Below are 20,117 nucleotides of genomic sequence, written 5' to 3' on the forward strand. Positions count from 1 at the left end.
AGCCGTGCGAGCCGCGTGCGGAGGTCCACTGGGGGCGCTCGGAAAAGCCCCTCCTCCCGGCCCCCACCGCACGGCCCGCGCGGCCTGCTCACCTACTGGAGCGCCCTCGGAGAGGCCCGCGTGCGCGGAGCGCCTCGCCTACCGCCCGCCGGCCTGTGCTCCTCCGCGCTCGCGGGGGGCGGCGACGGCGGCGGCTCGGGGCCCACCACCGCGCAGCCCCGCGCCGCTGCTCCGCCCACCGCCCGGCCGAGCGCCGGCGAAAGTCCGCCCGTGCGGCCGTCGCAGCGGGCCCGGAGCTCGCGACTGCCCTGGCATCTCAAGAAACCTCTTACGCTGATATCCCCACCCCCACAAACCAAGGGATGTTTAAGCCCCCTCCCTTACTGACCACTCATCAAAAGTAGTACCCAACACAGCACTCCGCACGGTAAAAAAATTTTTCTGTAACCTTCTCCTTAACCCTTCGGCTTACTGATTCTCCACACCTTAACTTACTCGTTTTAGTCTTCCTTTACCTTCCCGCTTGTACCCTAAGAGCTGTATTTACCCCCAAAAATAATCTTTCTAAACCATCTCTCCAATCTTGAAACTTACTTTTCTAGTACAAACATGCATCCTTATAACTTCCTTCCATTACATCTCCTGCTTACCTACTCAAAACCTCTCCACAAATTAACTTTTAGAATGTGTATCAGCTCCCACCAAATCAACTCACAACTTTCTTTGAAACTGCATTTTGTGTGTTCCTTCATTCCCTCCAAAAGAACACTCTCCAACTTAACACAGATTTGCCCCAAAGTGCCCTCAAATTTTGTGAACCAATTCCAGAGAGGCCATCACAGTCACTAAAAATATCCATAAATCCAAGCACACCCCCAGTAACTTGACAATGATCTTTCCAAAACATTCTCTACCAATTCACTGGACTCACTCTTAAGACTACCATGCCCATTTCCCCAAAGACTCTAATTATAGAATTTAATGGAATTAACACAGTATGTCTATCATTAAATGTATCTACACATGCAGGTGTGCATGTGTTGACAAATGTACATATACAGGACCCTACAAAACATCAGGTTGTGTATTTCATTCTAATCCCCCAGATACTGGCTCTTCTCAAAAGGAAAACTCCTTGATGCCAACCAAGATTTTCAGGTATCCAACCCCTATCTTGTGAAATCACTTATCTTTTAAATTAATATAATTATCATTAAAACATTCTCTCTCCATTTCCACTACAATCAGACCCAACAGCTTCCATAAGATCCACTGTTCATCTGCACACAAACCACTCAAATAAGGCATGCCGGCAGGTCCTGGAAACAACTCTAGACCAAATCAGGCAGGCTACAGCAAAGATGTGAGATTGGCAAAGTGACCTCCCTGGGCCCTCTTAGGCTTTTCAAAGCTCTGGGACTCCACAGGTCCCTCATTATTAAATTTCAAGACTGACTTAATGCAGAAGGGGGCAGGGGGAAGTAACCAATGGCCTGGGGTTAGATTCTGAAGTAAAGCTGTACTTGGCAGAGACCACAGCAAGGCACTGATGGAGACTCAAAAACTAGTCAGGTAAGCACTAACAGTCAAACCTTTGATAGTACAAAGGAAAAGCTGATAGACAACAAAGACTGACAAGATAGACTACTACTGGAAAACTGGAAAAACAAAAGTTTAAGAGCAAAGACAAAGCCAAAAAATAAAGGGCCTGGTCTAGATCTTAAATATCATCAATGGAAGATGATGATGGTTTCAAGCACTGAGATCTTAAAAAAATCAAAACAAAATAGTTTAACTATATTTAGTTTTTGAAACTGGCAATACAGCTCCTTTGGACACATTCAATAAATGATAACTAAAACAAGACAAGAAAGCATATTTAGAACTGTGCATCTGGGACTTACCTCTATATAGGTAGTAAGTGAAATGAGAAAACACACCAACCAGCTTCCTAAGAACACTAAGAAATATATGAGATAAAAGCCATTATAGAGAAAAAAGAAAAAACTACAGAGGCCATTTTAGATTCCTCAGGACATCTCCTATCATCCAGCCCATTCTTCCCACTTTTTACTTGAACCTCTTTATGTATATGTATGTTGCTAGTTTGTTTGTTTGTTTAATGTATACAAATTACCACTACACACTGATGTGGTTTTGAGGAACTCATGTAGAGGTCAGAAGATGTCAGTATCTCTATTATGCTCTCTTTTTTTCAATACTTATTGCATGATGCACCATTTTTATAAACATCATGAGTGGAGAGGACTGTCCTTATGTGCACAGAGAAGGAACAGGCTCCTGGCATTAGTTATTTCCTAGATAGCATTATGTTTTCCCAGTATTTTCTCTGCTACAAGTTCCTTGACTCTCCTCTTCTCCTTACTTGCATTCCTATTCAGGTCAACCCCAACCTCTTCATTCATTTCTGTTCTACGCTTTTACTAGCTTCTATCAGCTTATTAACGTTCTTCTGTCAACAAAATACCCTGTGTCCTTTGCCTTTCATATTAGTACACCTCTACCTTTTTGCCCTTGCATATGAATGGCTAGGATTTTGCAAGTATAACTTATAAAGAACTTTAAAGAACAGGTAAACGTAACAAAATTGTTTATCTCCATCACACACCATAAATCAGATACTATCATCTCTTGCCTGGATTGTTGTGACTGCCCCTTCATCTTTTCTCAAGCTTGGCTCTTTTCAGACAACCTAATTCTCTCGTGACTTAGCTATCCATTCTCCTACTCCTTCAGCTTGCTAAAAGGACCAATTGCTTCTTGCTCCAAAGGGCGACTCCTATTACTAAAAAATCTCTTTGCAATTTACATTACTCACTTAAACCATTCCATCTACAACACCCACCAAGTTCCAAAATACCCTCCCCTCTCCCTTCCCAAAGACTTCAATTCTACTTTGCACCACAGTCAGCCATTATTCTCGGTAACTTCAACAATGGTGCTGAAGTACCTTCTACACCCTGACCTTCCTCAACTCCTAAAGCCTTCAGCTGCACTTCAGCCACCCACACATATATAATGAAAATAGGTCACCAATTGGAAGTGCTGTACTATTAGGATTCTAACTTCAGAGACCTCCTTTTTTCTTTTTTTTTTTTAACCACAACTACTTTATTGTTCTATGCCTGCTCTTTACCTCCTTTGGGCTTCCCTAGTCTCCCCGCAAAATTTAAATCTGTCCATCAGCCATTTAATATTGCCCTCTCCAGAATATCATGACCTTCCATTATATTTACCATGCACCTCCCCAATGACAGACAATCTTCACCATCTGTTTTCTTCACACCCACACACTGGATGTTAAGTACCACCAGAAAGCTATGAAGTCTTCCACAACTGATTTATTCTAAATACAATTTTCTGTCTCATTGACTAACCCTAGTCATTTTCATATTTAAATCTTTAATCCCATCAAAAATCAATCTTTCCCATAAAATTCCTTCAAATCACACCTTCTCTACCTGTAATCAAATCCTCTTTACAGCTTGTAGAATGCTGTATTTTCATCCATCTGTTACTTCTTGCCTCCAGTTTTGGAAAAAGAGCTGTTCCTCCTTCTTAAAATAAACTTAATACAATTCCTACATTCAATGTTTCCATATTCTCCCAACCCACTCAGGCCTTTACTCCCATGCACTGTGCTCTCTGATCTGCTCTCCTAAAGACCAAAAAAAAATTTTTATATACCAAATCCTATGACCTACCATCCAAGTCCTTATCCCCTCTTTGGCAATGACACTTGAACTACCACTGAGAGTTTATGTCACTGTATAACAGGATTCTACTGTGGTCTCTCTAGTTGCTGCTTCTATCTCCAACAAGTACTGGTCCTCATCTTAGCCCAAATAGAGGGTATTTTCCCAAGTTCAGTCTTTCTCTAATTCTCTCTCCTTTGGCATTTCATCTCTTAACATTGCTTCTGTATTTTCATTCCTCAGCTACCCTCAGCTCCCAAAAACAATCTTTAAACCATCCCCCACTGCTACAATCTAATTTATTTCTTAGGAACTAGAATATATAATGATTTATTTTCACCTATATTCTTCAATTATTGCTTCAATTAATACCTCAATTATCAGTCCAAATAATTTCATTGCCATTAGCACCCTACCAAATCCAGAATTAGTAGCTTCAATTATTAACTCTAGGTACATATTCCCAAATCTCTGTTAGACCTCCTTCCTCAGCTGAATTCAGTATTCCTAACTCTAGCTAAAAAATTCCCCTTGCCTACTTCCACTGGTGCCCCACACACTGGTCATGTCTTAAAACTGAAGTAAGTATTCTTCCCCACCAAAATAGTTCTGCTAACTGATCCAATAATTTTTATTAATGGCACTACCATTCTCAAGTTACCCAAGAAAAGCCCCAGTTTCCCTTTTTTCTCTTTTCCTCCAGTTTCCCAAAAGCCATTTGCCATCAAATCTCTCAATTCTTTCTTCTATATATCTGCTTTCTTTTATTCCCGTTACCACCACAGCAACTTGGGTTCTCAGAACCTCACACTTTTGTTATAGTTTTCTGACTTGTCTCCCAGTCACTAGGTTCTCTTCATTGCAAAAACAAAACATAACAAAAACAGGTCACCACATATGTATTCTTAAATCACCTCATTTCCCCACTCAAAACTCATCAGTGGTTCCCCACTACACACTGAGTCAAGTTAAAAGTCTTTAGACTTCCAAAAAACAGAAACTAGCCAATAGCCCAACAATTGTGAAATGAACAAATACACTGTGATATGTTCATAATGGAATCCCACAGAGAAGTGAAAAAGAATGAACTACTGCTATATGCATCACGGATGAATCTCACAGACATGGTGAGCTTAAGAAGCCAGACACAGATGTATGATTCCACTAATAAGAAACTCAAAAACATAAAACTACTCTGCCGTAACAGAGATCAGAATAGTACAGCTGACCCTTGAACAATGCAGAGGTTGCAGAGTCAACCTCTCCCCACAGTGGTCGAAAATTGAGGTATGACTTTTGACTCCCAGAAACTTTACCAATAGCCTACTGTTGACCAGAAGGCTTACCAATTACAAACTATAGATTAACATGTATTTTGTATATCATATGTCATATATACTGCATTCTTACAATAAAGTAGGCTAGAGAAAGGAAAATGTTATTAAAAAAATCATAAAGAAAACACAGTACTATACCATAATTATCAAAAAGAATTATACTTGTAAGTAGATCTGTGCAATTCACACCCATGTTGTTCAAGAGTCACTGTAATTACTTTTCAGTGAACGGGACATCAACTTGAAGGTGACCAATTAGGGAGTCTCCTGGCGTGTTGGAAATGTTGAACTCAATGTTGGTTACATAAAATGTCTATCTTCAAAAATTCTGTGACCTTAAGATTTGAGCACTTTATGTAGGTAAAGATGAATCAATCAATATGTAAAAACCCATTTACTCTGGATGTTTCCTCTACTTCACAGCCTTATTTCCCTCCATTCAAAATATGAACCCTAAATTCCAGCTAATCTAGACTACCAACCCCTAAACACATCCACAACTTTTCTGTCATTCATATCATACTCCCTCTTTTTGGAATACTAACCCTCACCATTTGCCTACTTTAATCCTATACATCCTTCAAGGCCTAAGCTACACACCAACTTCTCTACAAAGTTGAATCTGCCATAGTACTTCTGTCATAGACAGATGCATACACATTTTTGTCCCTTGATAATCAACTCCTAAAAAAAAAATGAACTATGTCATACATAAACATGTATCCTTCACACTGCCTACCATGAAACATTACACAGTAAGTATACAAAAATACTCCCCGAAGAAATGCTTGCAGTCCCTCAAAAGCACTCTTCAATCCCACCCTTCCTTCTCAAACCTATCCATTACTGTCTCTACTTGCAATTCATTCAATTTACATATTTAATCATTCAATAAAAAAACTGAGGACCTACTATCTGCAAGAAACTGCAACTACTTACCCTAATGTACCCCACTAAACTACCCCAACATGTATTCCAGTTTCAGTTTCTGCCTTTTGAATTTTACCCCAGCTCTAAATTTCCAGTCATCCTCCCCTCCTGTTGCCATCCAATCGCATTCTCCCCCCTCATTTCTAATCCTGCTATCAAGCCAATTCAAGTTCTTAAGTTTCTCCAGTAGCATCCTAACTGGGTCTGTCACCCCCCAATAGTGGCAGAGTAACTACCACCACACTGGCGCCAATCTACTCTATACAGTATAGCTATCATCAGATTAAGATATTTAATATACAAGCCTTTATTCCATTTTCTACTCAAAAAAGTTGAGTAACTACATATTATGATGTGTGAACATACTTTAATCCTATGTTAACATACTTTAATCCTCAAATCCTCGCCTCAGCCCTTGCCAGAAGGTATAATAATTACCAATTTCTTCTTTTTTTAAAGATTTTATTTACTTGTCAGAGAGAAAGTTAGAGAGCACAAGCAGGGAGAAGCAGGCTCCCTGGTTGAGCACGGACCCCAATTCAGGGCTTAATCCCAGGACCCTGGGATCATGACCTGAGCTTACGGCAGAGGTTTAACTGGCTGAGACACCCATGTATCCCAATAAATTATCAATCTCTTTTTTTTTAAGAGTTTATATAATTGACAGAGAAAGACAGCCCGAGAGAGGGAACACACATGTTGTGGGGACTGAGAGAGGTAAGAGAAGGAGAAGCAGGCTTTCCGCCCAGCAGGGAGCCTGATGCCCTGAGCCAAAGGCAGACACTTAACAAACTGAGCCACCCAGGCGCCCCAATAATTATCAATTTTTTTGAAGAGAATATAAGAGTCTCAGAAAGGAAGCAATTCTCTCCAGAATCACAGCACATGTAAAACAGAAGGGCCAAGACTAAAACCCAGCTTCTGTTTGCTTACTAAGCACATTACATCTACTTAGCTTAGCTTTCAAGGCCATCCATTTTCCACCCAACCCCACTGACTCTTCCTACCCTTTATCATTATGCCCTATTCATGAACTCTCTGTGTACCAAACTACAAGCTGTGATCAATTATTTAGATAGTCATGAAATCAGTTTGTGAGTGACAGTCATCTTTTTTTGGCCAAATAGAAGAGAATGGAAAACGTTTGAGTATATCCAACATAGTAAGGGATATGGCTACTGAAGCATTTTGTTTTATACTTACACACAAACATTCAAACCATATAGTAGCTGAAGACATGACATATATTTCTTACTGTGGATCACAATTAAAAAAAAAAAATTTAAACACTAACTCACTATTCCCCACATGTCTCTGGCTTCTCACCTTCAAGTCTTTGCTTTTGCTAATCCCTCAGATTGGAAGGCTCTCTTTCCAGTAATTCCTACCAGTAAGAATCCTATCCATACCTTCGAAGACTAGCTAAAAAGCCATTTGTATGCCATTAAAAATGTAGTCCCAGGTTTCCCTCTAGTCAAATGTCTTTCCCTAACTTTTAACTTCCGTAACATTTCGTACTTAAGATATGCTGAATATAATGTAGTTATTTGTGCACAAGTCCAGCTTCACTACTAGAATATAAATCCCAAAGGATTTATTCCTAACTACATCTAACAATGTTTTACATACAGCAAATGTTCATTATCTGTTGCCTAAACTCACCCCATCATTTTCTGAAAACTGCTTTAAATCCACATCATAAACAATTTCTAATACATTCTAAACTTTGATTTACTATTATCCTTCAAATTGTCTTACTATCTTCCTCCCCAAAATAACCATTTCAAATAATCCTTTAAACTTTCAATCTTTTCTTGCTTTCTGCTAAACATAACCTATAATGTATCAATAATCTTTTTCTTCTTTCAGAATCATACTTTCTGTGGGATAACACCTTTCCTTCTCCATCTGGTTATCTTCCACTTTACTCCTAGTTCTCTACATTCATAATAATAGATTTTATATTCTTTACACAGATTTTTCTTTCATTTTCTCTTTAACTAGACTTCCTCAAATATTTCAATTCATATTACAGTATACGTATTTGTCAGCCCAATAAATCCTTTCCAGAAAAAAAGGCAGGTTATGAATAAATTGAAACAATCAGAAACATATAAACCATTTAGAGCTTCTAAATTATCTGATACTTTCATTCATTCATTTATTCAACAAGCATGTGTCTACTAGACATATGCCCTCAATTCTCTGACTATTCTATTCTGTAATTCAGAAAGCAGCTTTGAGAAAAGCATGCAGGAAAATGCCAGGATAGCAGAGCCAAGTTGACTCATGCTCTTCACTCACAGAGACCAAGTAATTTGTGGGGTACAGGCTCATAAAAGGAAAAACTAAAAGTTACACTAGACATAGATGGAAACAGACCCCCCCACCTTCCTTGTTCCAGGGAGCTCAGAATCTACCCAGCAAAGGAGAATTTGAAGAAGAACAAACCAGTAGGAGTAGCTAAAATGAAATAGGCAGAAAGCATTCAGACAAAAATAGATCCAGACTCTAGGTTCATTCTAGGGCTGCAAGAGAAATTTGGAGCACTTTAGTTCCTCTCCTGAGATCCCTAAGGAATCCTTTCAAATATCTAGCTAAAGTATGGTACACTTAAATCTTTTCCCCTAACCTTAGCCAATATTCATTTCTCCACTCCCTGAACTCCTACAGCATTTACTATCCATAGAACTCATTTGCGATCTTAATCATAAACGGTCTTGTTCACAGTAATTAAAGTGTTTGTTAACAAATATACCTAGAATTTATTTACATATTAAAATCTGTGAGGTCCTAGGGGCACCTACGTGACTCAGTTGATTAAAATCAGTGAGGCCCTCTTTAAAATAGTTACCTTGGGAGGCTACCACTCACCCATTTATTCACTGCATCCATCCATCCATCTGATGCACTTAACCAACACTTACTTAGTGTTCGACTACATACAAGTGAAGCTATCATCATTATTCAGCATATTTCCAACTTCATCACAGGGAGTGTTTTCCAAAGTCAGTAAGTCAACCAAGAAAGCCATTCCTATTTCTGTGACTAAGTGAATTTAAACCAAAACTATTCTTTATTCACTCTATTTGCTCTTGTCGGATCTGATGGATCTTCAGCATTTCTAAAAATCAAATCTTTCAAACTAAAAAGCTTTGTCACCAATGAGACTAGTCAGAATAACATTATGCCTTGCACTATTCGTAACTGCCATACTGAAGGGACTATGAGCTCTGAGGATGGCGACCACCTTTAAACCAGTTTACAACCCAGTCCCCCCAAAGCACACAACAGTAAATAGAAATAGTAAATAGAAAAATTGTATAGAATGTGCTGGAGGCTCAGAAGGGAATTCAGAAAAGGTGATCCAAAAATGTTCTGAATGCTACTACTGAAAATGACTACCAAAATACAAAAATTCTCATTTGGAGGTATATTTTTGATACCTGTTTTACAAAATCAACTTTCTGAAATCCTACACTGTTACTAAATTACTTCATAAATGTCCTTCTCCTCCTAAAAAAAATATAAATACTATAAATTCCTTGAGAAAATAAATTTCACCTAACACTTTTTTACTCTCATGCCAAAAATGAATTAAATCAGACAGATTCTTAAAACAGCTAAAAATGTCTAAGCAGTCATTTAGGTAAGAAAATGCAAATTAAACCAGCCACCAACTCCAAATCCAGACTTAAAATTTACTCAGATTTGGGCACCTAGGTGGCTCAGTCTATTAAGTGTCCAACTCTTAATTTCGGCTCCAGTCATGATCTCAGGGTTATGAGATCAAGCCCCACATGAGGACTGCTTAAGATTATCTCTCTCCCTTTCCCTCTGTCCCTCCTCCCCCACAACCCCTTCCATGCTCATGCTCTAAAATAGTAATAATAACAATAACAATAATAATAATCTACTCATCTTAAACTGGCCTCAGATTAGAACAGAATCTTTGGTCCCACCGCTTCAATGCTTTAGCAAGACTGTGCCAATCCCATTCTAATCCATTCTGTCTTCTTCCCTTAAATCCAAAGGCTTCAACAGTCAGATATCCCTTTTGTCCATCACTCTCTCTCACACACACACACACACACACACACACACAAATTTTTTTCTACAGACTCCCATGGTACTCAGCAATTTGACACAGTCCCACTATTATCACTGACATTGAACACTCCTTTCTATCATTCATTCAACAGGTACTTATTAAACACTTAAAAATCAAACTGTTTAGAGTTCCCCGAAGATTAAGGAAAAGTCTTGGATCCAGAGTAGGCTCCAGTCAAGCCATCCTTTGCAGAACAGAGAGAATAATTCCCATAAGCAAATACAAGATTTAGCAGTATATAATCTGCATGTGAATGCTTTTCTTATTCAAAGTAAAGATTCTCAAGAGGTGAGGTTACTTAAACAAGACTTCTGAAAAAGGGAGCAAGTTCTTTCTATTCTCCCCATCCGTCTACTGACTTAGCGATGTTAAATCTCATACACCAATTTCAAAAACCAGTATTTTACAAATCAATCCTAATATATGGGCAGCATACTTTTTTCTACCACATTTCCAGGATATTAGTGACTTAAATATGCAAATTTCCTTGTAACTGCCACAAATCTGTCTCACCACTGTAAATTTAAATCTCCTTCACATCAACTATACCCAAATGTCCTCAGAATTCTTTACCCTCTCTTCAGCCTCCTACAAATTTACCACCACCTCCATCACACCCTCACCTTCATCTTCTTCCCCCTTTTATCACAATTCCCTATCAGTCCTTCCCTCTACAAAAAAGAAACATATTATCTACAACAATTCATTCCTTCCTAACAACTCTTTGAATTGCTACAGAAGCCTGGAAAGAAGAGTCAAGGGTCCTTTTTACTCCATTCCCAGATCCCCCACTCTAACACTCTCCAGAAGACTGTCAAAGAACACTGCACAATTGACCTGGTAACTAATTCCAAGATGAACAACTATCATTGCCAACCAACTTCTCTCTAACTAGCAACCTTTATGCTGCAAAGAAGTTGTTTTCCACAACTTAGTGTTTCTCACAGGTCCGTCCATTAAACTTCCCTCTACCTTCTCACCCAGTCTAATTCCAGCCTAATTCTAAATGCTTTCTCTTTAAGAATATTAAAGATATAGGGCGCCTGGGTGGCTCAGTGGGTTAAAGCCTCTGCCTTTGCCACAGGTCATGATCTCAGGGTCCTGGGATCAAGCCCCGCATAGGGCTCTCTGCTCGGCAGGGAGCCTGCTTCTTCCCTCTCTCTCTGCCTGCCTCTCTGCCTACTTGTGATCTCTCTCTCTCTCAATCAAATAAATAAATACTAAAAAAAAAAAAAAAAAAAAAAGATTATTAAAGATATAAAGACAGCTAATAAAAAAGCTAAAATAGTAACTACCAAAGGTTTGAAAGGAGGAGAACGGGGATAATGCCAGGGACACAAATCCTTTCCATTCATAGAAGTCTTCCGAGTCCTTCATAATGTCATTTTAATCAATCAAGAAATAACAGTACATGTATATTACTTGCAGACCTGATGAAAAGCATGATAAGAACTACAAAACTTAATGCTTACAGCAGTAGCCTCTGGAAAGTGGGACTGCAATGGACAGGTGAGACAGGGGCTACTGCTCTTCACTAGATGCTCCCTCAGGACAATTTTACTTTTAATTATGCACATGCTATTTCATACAATTTTAAAGGGAAGAAAAATAATGACATACTATATTTAAGTATGTATTTAAGTAATATTTAAGTATAAATATTTAATATAATATTTATATTTATATTTAAGTCCATTAAACCTACAGAAATTAAGTGATAATATACAGTGCAGGTGAGAGTAAAGAAAACAGACTCTCTCATTCTGTGATAACAATAAAAATGGGTACACCCTACTATGTAATATACTGAAGCCGCTGAAAATAAAGAGTAAACCTAAGTGCACTGACATAAGAGTTTTCCAAATTTAAAAAAAAAAAATCCTGGATTATTTCCATTAAAATATTTTAATGAAAGTCCCTCTCATATCTAATGCCAAATTCTCATCCTTCTTTAGATATACTTGCTAAACAAATGAATGACTGAATTTTCCCATCCCTCTCCCAAATTTCTTTCCGTCTTCTCCATTAATCCTTCCACCCTCTACTTCCATAAAAAGATTGTTTATACTATCCTCTCCTCAGTTCAATTATATTACAATGTAATGTGTACATTGTAATATTCTTTCTTAATAATAAAAAATGAGTAATTTTCAGGTATCTTAAGAGTAGGGTTCTAGCCTGCATTTCCCTCTTGAAAATCTTGTCCGGTGGGAGCTGAGCAAATCCAACAAGCCTTGGTTCATTTCCTGATATGGAAATGCTAATATTCCCTCTAACCTGGCTCTAGAATCATCCAGTCTCTTCAGGTTCCCCTAGACCTCAAGACAACCAACCAGTCCTGACCTCCTTGCAACCTAAGACCAAAACAGATATTCTCAATCCTCCATTCTGCAGGCCCACATTTTGCAGGCTGATGCATTTTCTTCAATACCACAATGCCTCAGTGAGAGTATACATTCAGGAACCATGAATAGCAAAAGATCTCCCACCAGCTCCAGAGTTAGGAACCAATCCCATCAGACTAATTTGGGCTCCAAAAGGAGCCTCCAAAGAAAGGCCACCGTGCACGGACTCCCCCCACCATTACTTATAACCCTGTGTACTGCAACCCAGGGTTAATAATATGGCATCAGTTCTCCTGGACCAGATAAGCTGGGCAGTGGAGAAGAAAACCGCCAAGTCAAGTAATTTCCATTCGAGCATTAGTGTTCACCCGGCCTCTACTAAATGACAATACTTCAAATTTGCTAAAACCTAAACTCATGGCTTAGGGGATCCCTGTAGGTCAGGCGTTTTCTTACCGTCTGTTTCAGAAATTCTCATATTCAATAGTGCAGGTCTAAAACGTCTCAGACACAAACTACGGACTAAGGTCTAATTCTCAGTGACCCCAACCACTGCGGGACCGCACTTACCAGATGTCATCTACAGAAGAGCCCAAACAGGTTCAGAACTAGGCCATCCTGGCCCATCTGGAATAACTCTTTAGTCCTTGGGCCAACATTTATTAATTCTACTACATCTGTCTATTCTATCATGCATTCTCTTCATAGTCTCTAGAATTTAGCACTTCCTCTGGCTTCAAACGCGATCCTTTCTATTCGCGGAAACTGCTTGAATCCCTTCTTTCCTTTCCTTAGAAACGCTTCAGTTCTTTCCATAACGAAATACCTAATGTATCTGCACAATGAACGCCCCCCGGACTCCTCAAGGCTCCTCCACCGCCACCCTCTGCATTCCTCCACCTACCCGGCATCTTTCCCTCCGGCCTCTCTCTCCCCGCACACACTCCCACTACGTTCCCCGCAAGGATTCCCTTTTCTCCAACCCCTGCCCTTCCCTTCTCCCAAAGAACACACTCCGGCAGCAACAGTGACTGAGGCCTGCGGTGCATAAAGCACTGCACCAGGCACGACGGACGGAGAACTGGTGTCTCCCTAGCCTTTTCACACCCACACCCAGCACCCTCCGGCCTCCCCCTGCAAACCTCCCACCTCCTTCCCTACCTCTGACACCCGCCTCAGGCCTCGGAGGCCGCCTTCTCGCCTCCGCCACCCCCGTCATTATCCTTTCTCAACCCCCCAACCCACCATCCGCGCCCTGCTTCCTCCCGTCCCCTCAGCCAGCTCCTGCGCTTTCCTCGGCCTCGGCCGCTCCCCTGGCTACCCCCAGCCTCGCTACGGCTCACTCCCCCCGGGGTCAGGCCGTTACCGCCGCGCGCTCCCCCCGCGCGCCGCACCCCCTCCTCCGCCCTCCCCCGGGCCCGGGCCTGCCAGGCCCAGCGCTTTACCGCGGGCGGGCGCCGAGTCGCGCGGTCACTGACTGCAAGCGGCGGCAGCTCCAACCTTTCTAGGGGCCTTGAGAGGAGGGGAAGGGGGGGAGGGGAGAGAACTTTTGCTGTGGCAGCTTCGGCAACAGCTCCCACCCCTGCGCCTTTCTCCTCTTCCTCCCCCTCCTCCTCCTCCTCTTCCTCCTTCTCTTCCTCCTCCCAGAGCAGTCGAGACGCAGACATGCCGCGGCTAGAGCGCCGCCGCGGTCGCCGCCACTGCCGGCGCGGTGCATTGTGGGAAGCCTCGCTCAAGGGAAGCGCTCCGCGGCGCCCGCCCTCCCTGGCCCGGAGACCAGGCTGGGAAGACCCAGCGTGGCTTCGATTCCGGCGCCTGCGTGTCACTGGCCCAGCGTGGCCGGGGAAGCTGGCCCCGAGCCACGGGTGCCCCCGGGGTAGGCATGGGGGAAAGCAATTCGGGAAATACGGGCCCTGAGGAAATCTCTTCAACAGGGGGTCAAGCCTTCAGCAGTAACAAATGCCTAGCGCCCTGAGAAGTGGAGGCCTCGGGGGTCGGGTGCGTTTCAGGCCCGGGGGAAAAGGAAGGGGCGGGGACCTAGGTGAAGGACCAGTCTACCAGAATCTCCTGGCTTTTTCGGTTCTCGTCTCTTATCTGCCCTCTCCCCCATCACCTCCAGTCGTTGACCTCTATTACCCCAAATGCCATCTCTTCCGGAAGCAGCCCTCCTGGGCTTTTGAAGCCAGCAAACCTTGCTAGTGTCTGCAAACTGAGAAGCAGGATGTGAGTCTAAAGAAAGACTCTGTTCCTGGACCCTGTTGCTCAGGGTCTTACAGATACCTCCCTCTTGCTTCACCTGGGGCCCAAACCTACCTCTTAATGGTAAAGACTTAGGAATGATCTATATACATCAGAGCTAGAATCACCATGGAGGCCCTTTAAGTGACCTTAGCCAAATTGTGACCTCTTTTTAAGGGTGCCTTCAGTCAACTGACATTTATAAGGTGCCTTGGTGTGCCCATAAGGTGATGGTTTAGAATTACTTATCTTCGTGTCCCCATTCTAGCACAAGGTCAGCCATGTAACGTAAAAGATGCTCAGTGAATGTTGAGTGATGAGCATCAGAAACTTACCATGGGATGAAACACCATCACGATTTCCTAATAGTATGAAGATTTATTTAGCATCTCTCTGCAATACTTAAACATAACGTCGAGGGGAAAGGGGAGAGGAAAAGGAAAAACGTTAGTGTCTGTGTAACCATTTCTGGAGTTCTCCTTCCCTTGTCCACGCCCACCTTCCCACCCTTTGCCAACTGAATGTTCATTTGAATAGTGCTTTTTGGCAAAACTCCAAACTCTGGCATTATGCACTTGTGATGGCACTGAATTAGATTAGTGTCTGCAAGGTTAATGTTCCCCCAGGCATTAACCTTAGTAAATCGTTATGCGTGTTTAGAAATAGCTAAGGCCCAGAGGTTTAGCTTAATTTAGACACAGGTAACTAAGAAGAGCATAGATAAGCCACAGTTCCACAATCAACTCAACATGTGCCTTCTCCAATAGAAAATATACATTTTAATAAGATGACAGTGCATAATCTGAATGCTAATTGCAACAAAACCGTGATACAAGGTAGAGCAAGAGACAGTTATCTGGAGGACAGCCTTCTGGCAACTTCTAGCATCTGCAATGATGTCGAATTCAAATGTTAAAATATAAAACACCTCTGGCAGCAAAGAAACAGTCTCAATGTCAGGTAATAGGAAAACTAATAACTGAAAAGGATTGAAGGCCTGGCAATCCCACTCAGTGGGTTAAAATTGATGGGTTTGCCATTAGGAATAGATCTAGTTCTCTGCTCAGTACCATGACAGAAACAATAGCGAAACCACTGCCTAACAATGGCCGACTAAACAGCTAAACAGCACCATAGAGGTAATCGCATCAGGAGTCATGACAGAGACCCAAGTTAAGGCTTTTGTAGGTTAAACTTCTGGAAATATTTCTCAGCCCCAGTTTGCTTCTCAGTGCTCCTCTTGCTCACCTCCCCAAATGCCAGCCCTAGGCATTCAGCATACCTTCCTTTCCTTTTTTTTTTTTTTAATTTCGTTTTGAAATAATTGTAGATTCACAAGAGGTTGCAAAAATAGTAGAGTCACATTTACCTTTCACCCAGCCTCCCCCAATACTGATATCTTACAAAGTTCTTTTTTTTTTTTTTTAAAGATTTTATTTATTTATTTGTAAGAGACAGAGGGAGAGAGAGCAAGCGAGCACAGGCAGACAAAGAGGCAGGCAGAGGCAGAGGGAGAAGCAGGCTCCCTGCCGAGCAAGGAGCCCGATGTGGGACTCCATCCCAGGACCCTGGGATCATGACCTGAGCCGAAGGCAGCTGCTTAACCAACTGAGCCACCCAGGCGTCCCTGATATCTTACAAAGTTCTAACACCCAGGTTAAAACCAGGAAATTGACAATGGTATATTACCTTTAACTAGATTACAGAACTTAGTTTTTAACATTTCTTTAAGCCTGCTTTGTGTGTGTGTGTGTGTGTGTGCAGTCTTATTCCATGTATAGATTTGTGTAACCACCACTACAGCCAAGATCTAGAATTGTTCCATCACCGCAAAAGAACTCCCTCATGCTATCTTCCAGTGTTCACAAATCCATCTCCCCTATTTCAGCCCTGTCCCCTAGTGACCACTAATCTATTTTTCATCTCAATAGTTTTGTCATTTCAAGGATGTTGTATGAATGGAATCATACAGCATATAACCTTTGAAAATGATGTTTTTACCTAAACATAATACCCTTGAGGACCAGCCAGATTGTTGCAGGTATCAAGCTTTCATTGCTTTCTAATTGCTGACTAGTACTCTGTTGTATGTACCAGGGTTTGTTCATTTGTGCCCCGGGTAAGGTACAGTTGGATTGTTTCCATTTTTTTTTTTGGCCATCATGAATAAAATGATATGAACATTTGTGTGCAGGTTTTTGTGTGACCTTAAGTTTTCATTTCCCCAGCATAAATGTCCTGAGAGTATGACTGATGGCTCATGTGGTAAGTGTGTATTTAATTTTTTAAAACTGCTAAACGTTCCCAGAGTAGCTGTGTCATTTTACATTCCCACAAACAGTGTATGAGCGATCCAGTTTCTCCCCATCCTCACCAGGGCTTTGTATTATCACTCTTTTTTGTTTTAACTATTTTAATAGGTATGTAGTTCTCTCTCCTCCAAACTGGTTCCTGAACAGGATGCAAGGCATCTCTGTAAGTCCTACTTTCCCAGGTAGGCTTTTTTTTTTTTTTTAAGATTTTATTTATTTATTTGACAGACAGAGATCAGAAGTAGGCAGAGAGGCAGGCAGAGAGACAGGAGGAAGCAGGCTCCCCGCTGAGCAGAGAGCCCGATGCGGGACTCGATCCCAGAATCCTGGGATCATGACCTGAGCCAAAGGCAGAGGCTTTAACCCACTGAGCCACCCAGGCGCCCCCCAGGTAGGCTTTTAAACAAGCTCACAGGTCCCTTTTGTTGAAGGATTTCCTCACATACCACTGTAAGATGAGCACAGCTCTCATGGGTACATTATTAAATTTCTTGAAATATTAAGTTTATATAGCATATATCTTTTTTTTTTTTTAAGATTTTATTTATTTACTTGACAGACAAGAGATCACAAGCAGGCAGAGAGGCAGGCAGAGAGAGAAGGGGAGGCAGGCTTCCGGCAAGCAGGGAGCCCGATGCAGGGCTCCATCCCAGGACCGCGGGATCATGACCTGAGCCGAAGGCAGAGGCTTTAACCCACTGAGCCATCCAGGTGCCCCTAGCATATGTCTTTTTGACACCCTTTTTGAGGTAGCTCCAGGAAACATCCATTAAGTGGGCCTAGGAATTTCTTTTGGAAGATTATCTACATTAGACTAAGCTGCTCAGGATACAGTCCACAGGTGGCAAAATTCAATGCCCAACAAGCCAAGCAGGTAACATGAATAGAGGAAGCAGGCCAGATGCAAAGACAATTGACAGTGGGAGGGACTGTGAAGAGCCAGGGAGCTCACACCAATCTGAAGGTGACAGCCATTACTCATTTCTAGCCGATGACTTCCAAGTAAGAATGTAAAGATCAGGAAATTAAGAAAGATCAGGGATCTGAATTTTGGGGTGAATACTCCTCCAATGTTGGCAACTAACGCTATCAATGTTGGCAACTAATGCCAGTTCTTTAAAACAGGAATGCATGTCAGACAAAACCTGTCTGTGGGGCAGATCCCGCATAGAGCCATCATTCTATCTTATCTGATCTGGACTAACCCTAAGAGGCCTGGCTGCCCTGCTCTGACAGGGTATTGATTCTCAGTGCCTCCCAAGGCCTTTTTCCTTTCCTCTGGTTCTGGGATGGTCCTCTTTAGTCTTGTGTCTCTGGCTACTTTAGGAGAGGAATGTACCATCTCTTGTCCCCAAAGACTTCACCAGGTCTTCAAAACCCAACCATCTTCTAAGTTCCCTGGACTTCTCAGGCTCAGGAGTATGTAGAGGTACTATCTTCTCTACCCACGTGGTTGCCTGTAGCACATGCTATTTGTCAAGGTGGTTTCTACCTAAAGAGGAAACTGGACCTCTCTTTGCAAAGCTCCAAATCCATAGCTTTGTCAGAGGTTTGGCCATGGGAGCCTGCCGCCTACTACATCTTGTCATTCCCACTAGATGCAGGAAAGCATGGCTTTTCCTGTTCCCATGGGCCATCTTTTCCTGAGATACCTCCCCCTGAGTTCTACCTCAGAACTGAAGGGCACTTCCAAATCATCGATATATTCTAAAACTAACGACCAAGATATGGAAACAAATTAAGTGCCCATCAACAGACGAATAGGTAAATGTGGTGCGTATACACAACAGAATATTTATTCAGCCTTTAAACAGAAGGAAATCCTACCATTTGTGACAACATGGGTGAATCCCAAGAACATTGTATCAAATAACCCAATCACAGGAAGACAGATACTGCATGATCCCACCTATATCAGATATCTAAAATAGTCTCACTGAAGCAGAGAATACAGTAGTGGATGCCAGGGGCTTGGGAGCAAGGGAAATAGGGAGTTGGTATTCAATGGGCATAAAGTCTCGATTATAGAAGATGAGTAAGTTCTAGAGATCTGCTGTACAACATCGTGCCTGTAATTAACAATAAGGTATTGTGCACTTCCAAATTTGTTTCCTTAATAAATCTCATTTTAAGTGTTCTTACCACACAAAAAAAGAGAGACAGACAGACAAGGACATTCTGAGAGGTGTTGGGTATGTCTCCTGTCTTGACTGTGGTGATAGCACCAGGGTTTGCATATGTCCTAACTCAGCAAATTGTACTCATTAAATATGTGCAGTTCTTTTTATATCAATCATACTTTAACAAAGCTGTTTAAAAAAACACTTAAAAACATAACGAATATCCTCCTCTCTCCTACTTAGGTTATAGAGTTTAGATAATGAATTCTTGAATTGACCAAGACAAGCAGCCCTTCCTCTCCCTGGAGCATCTGCGTTTTGAGTGGCACTAACTTTGATCAGCCAGGAAATAACTATCATTTGGAGGGATTCGAGGGAAGACAGGAGTGTAAAAGTCAAGCTGAAAAGAACACAAGAATGAATGAAAAGAAGTCCTCATAGCAGAATCATATTGGTGGGAAAGGAAAAAAAAAATAAAATAAAGCAACATTAGAATGATAATATTGTAATAGGACCTAGAGGTTATCCTGGTGTTTAAGTCCACAGTTGCAACTAAACCCTCCAGGGTTTGAATCCTGCCTCCATCATTTACTGGCTTTGCAACCTTAGTTACTTTACTTCTCTGTCCTGTCAAGTACCCCATCTAGAAAATGGGGCTAATAATAGTAACTTCATCTTAGGGTTGTTAAGAATAGCAAGTATTAATACAGGGACTTAGAACAATTTCTGGGACATAGTTAAATGTTCTATATGTTGGGGACACAGATGGTCCCTGACTTCCAATCATGTGGTTTGTGATTTTTCAACCTAACAGTGGTGCAGAAGCAACATGTATTTGGTAGAAACCAACCTCGAATTGTGCAGTTTGATCTTTCCCAGGACTAGTGGTACACTGTGTGATGCTCTCTTGTGATGCTGGGTAGCAGCTCCTGGTCAAGCACAAGACCAGGAGAGTAAACAACATGTACGCTTATAGCTATTCTGTATCCATACAACCATTCTGTTTTT

General features: G+C 41.6%; 1 protein-coding gene across 5 annotated transcripts in view; it reads right to left on the minus strand.

Annotated features, from left to right (window-relative positions):
* Positions 1-14,142, minus strand: part of ZNF148 (zinc finger protein 148) — a 120,107-nt gene extending 105,965 nt beyond the window's left edge. The window contains exon 1 of one of the 5 annotated variants that reach the window (XM_032335846.1): positions 13,885-14,142. In XM_032335846.1, coding sequence (XP_032191737.1) covers positions 13,885-14,106 — 222 coding nt within the window. In that variant the 5' untranslated portion in view covers positions 14,107-14,142. Of the gene's footprint in view, positions 1-96; positions 1,935-13,884 lie in introns of those variants that run through there. The other 4 variants (XM_032335797.1, XM_032335836.1, XM_032335803.1 and 1 more) reach the window with 4 other exon arrangements.
* Between the last annotated feature and the right edge of the window lie 5,975 nt (positions 14,143-20,117).

This window comes from Mustela erminea, chromosome 1 (genome assembly GCF_009829155.1).
Source record: "Mustela erminea isolate mMusErm1 chromosome 1, mMusErm1.Pri, whole genome shotgun sequence".
Classification (NCBI taxonomy): Eukaryota; Metazoa; Chordata; class Mammalia; order Carnivora; family Mustelidae; genus Mustela; species Mustela erminea.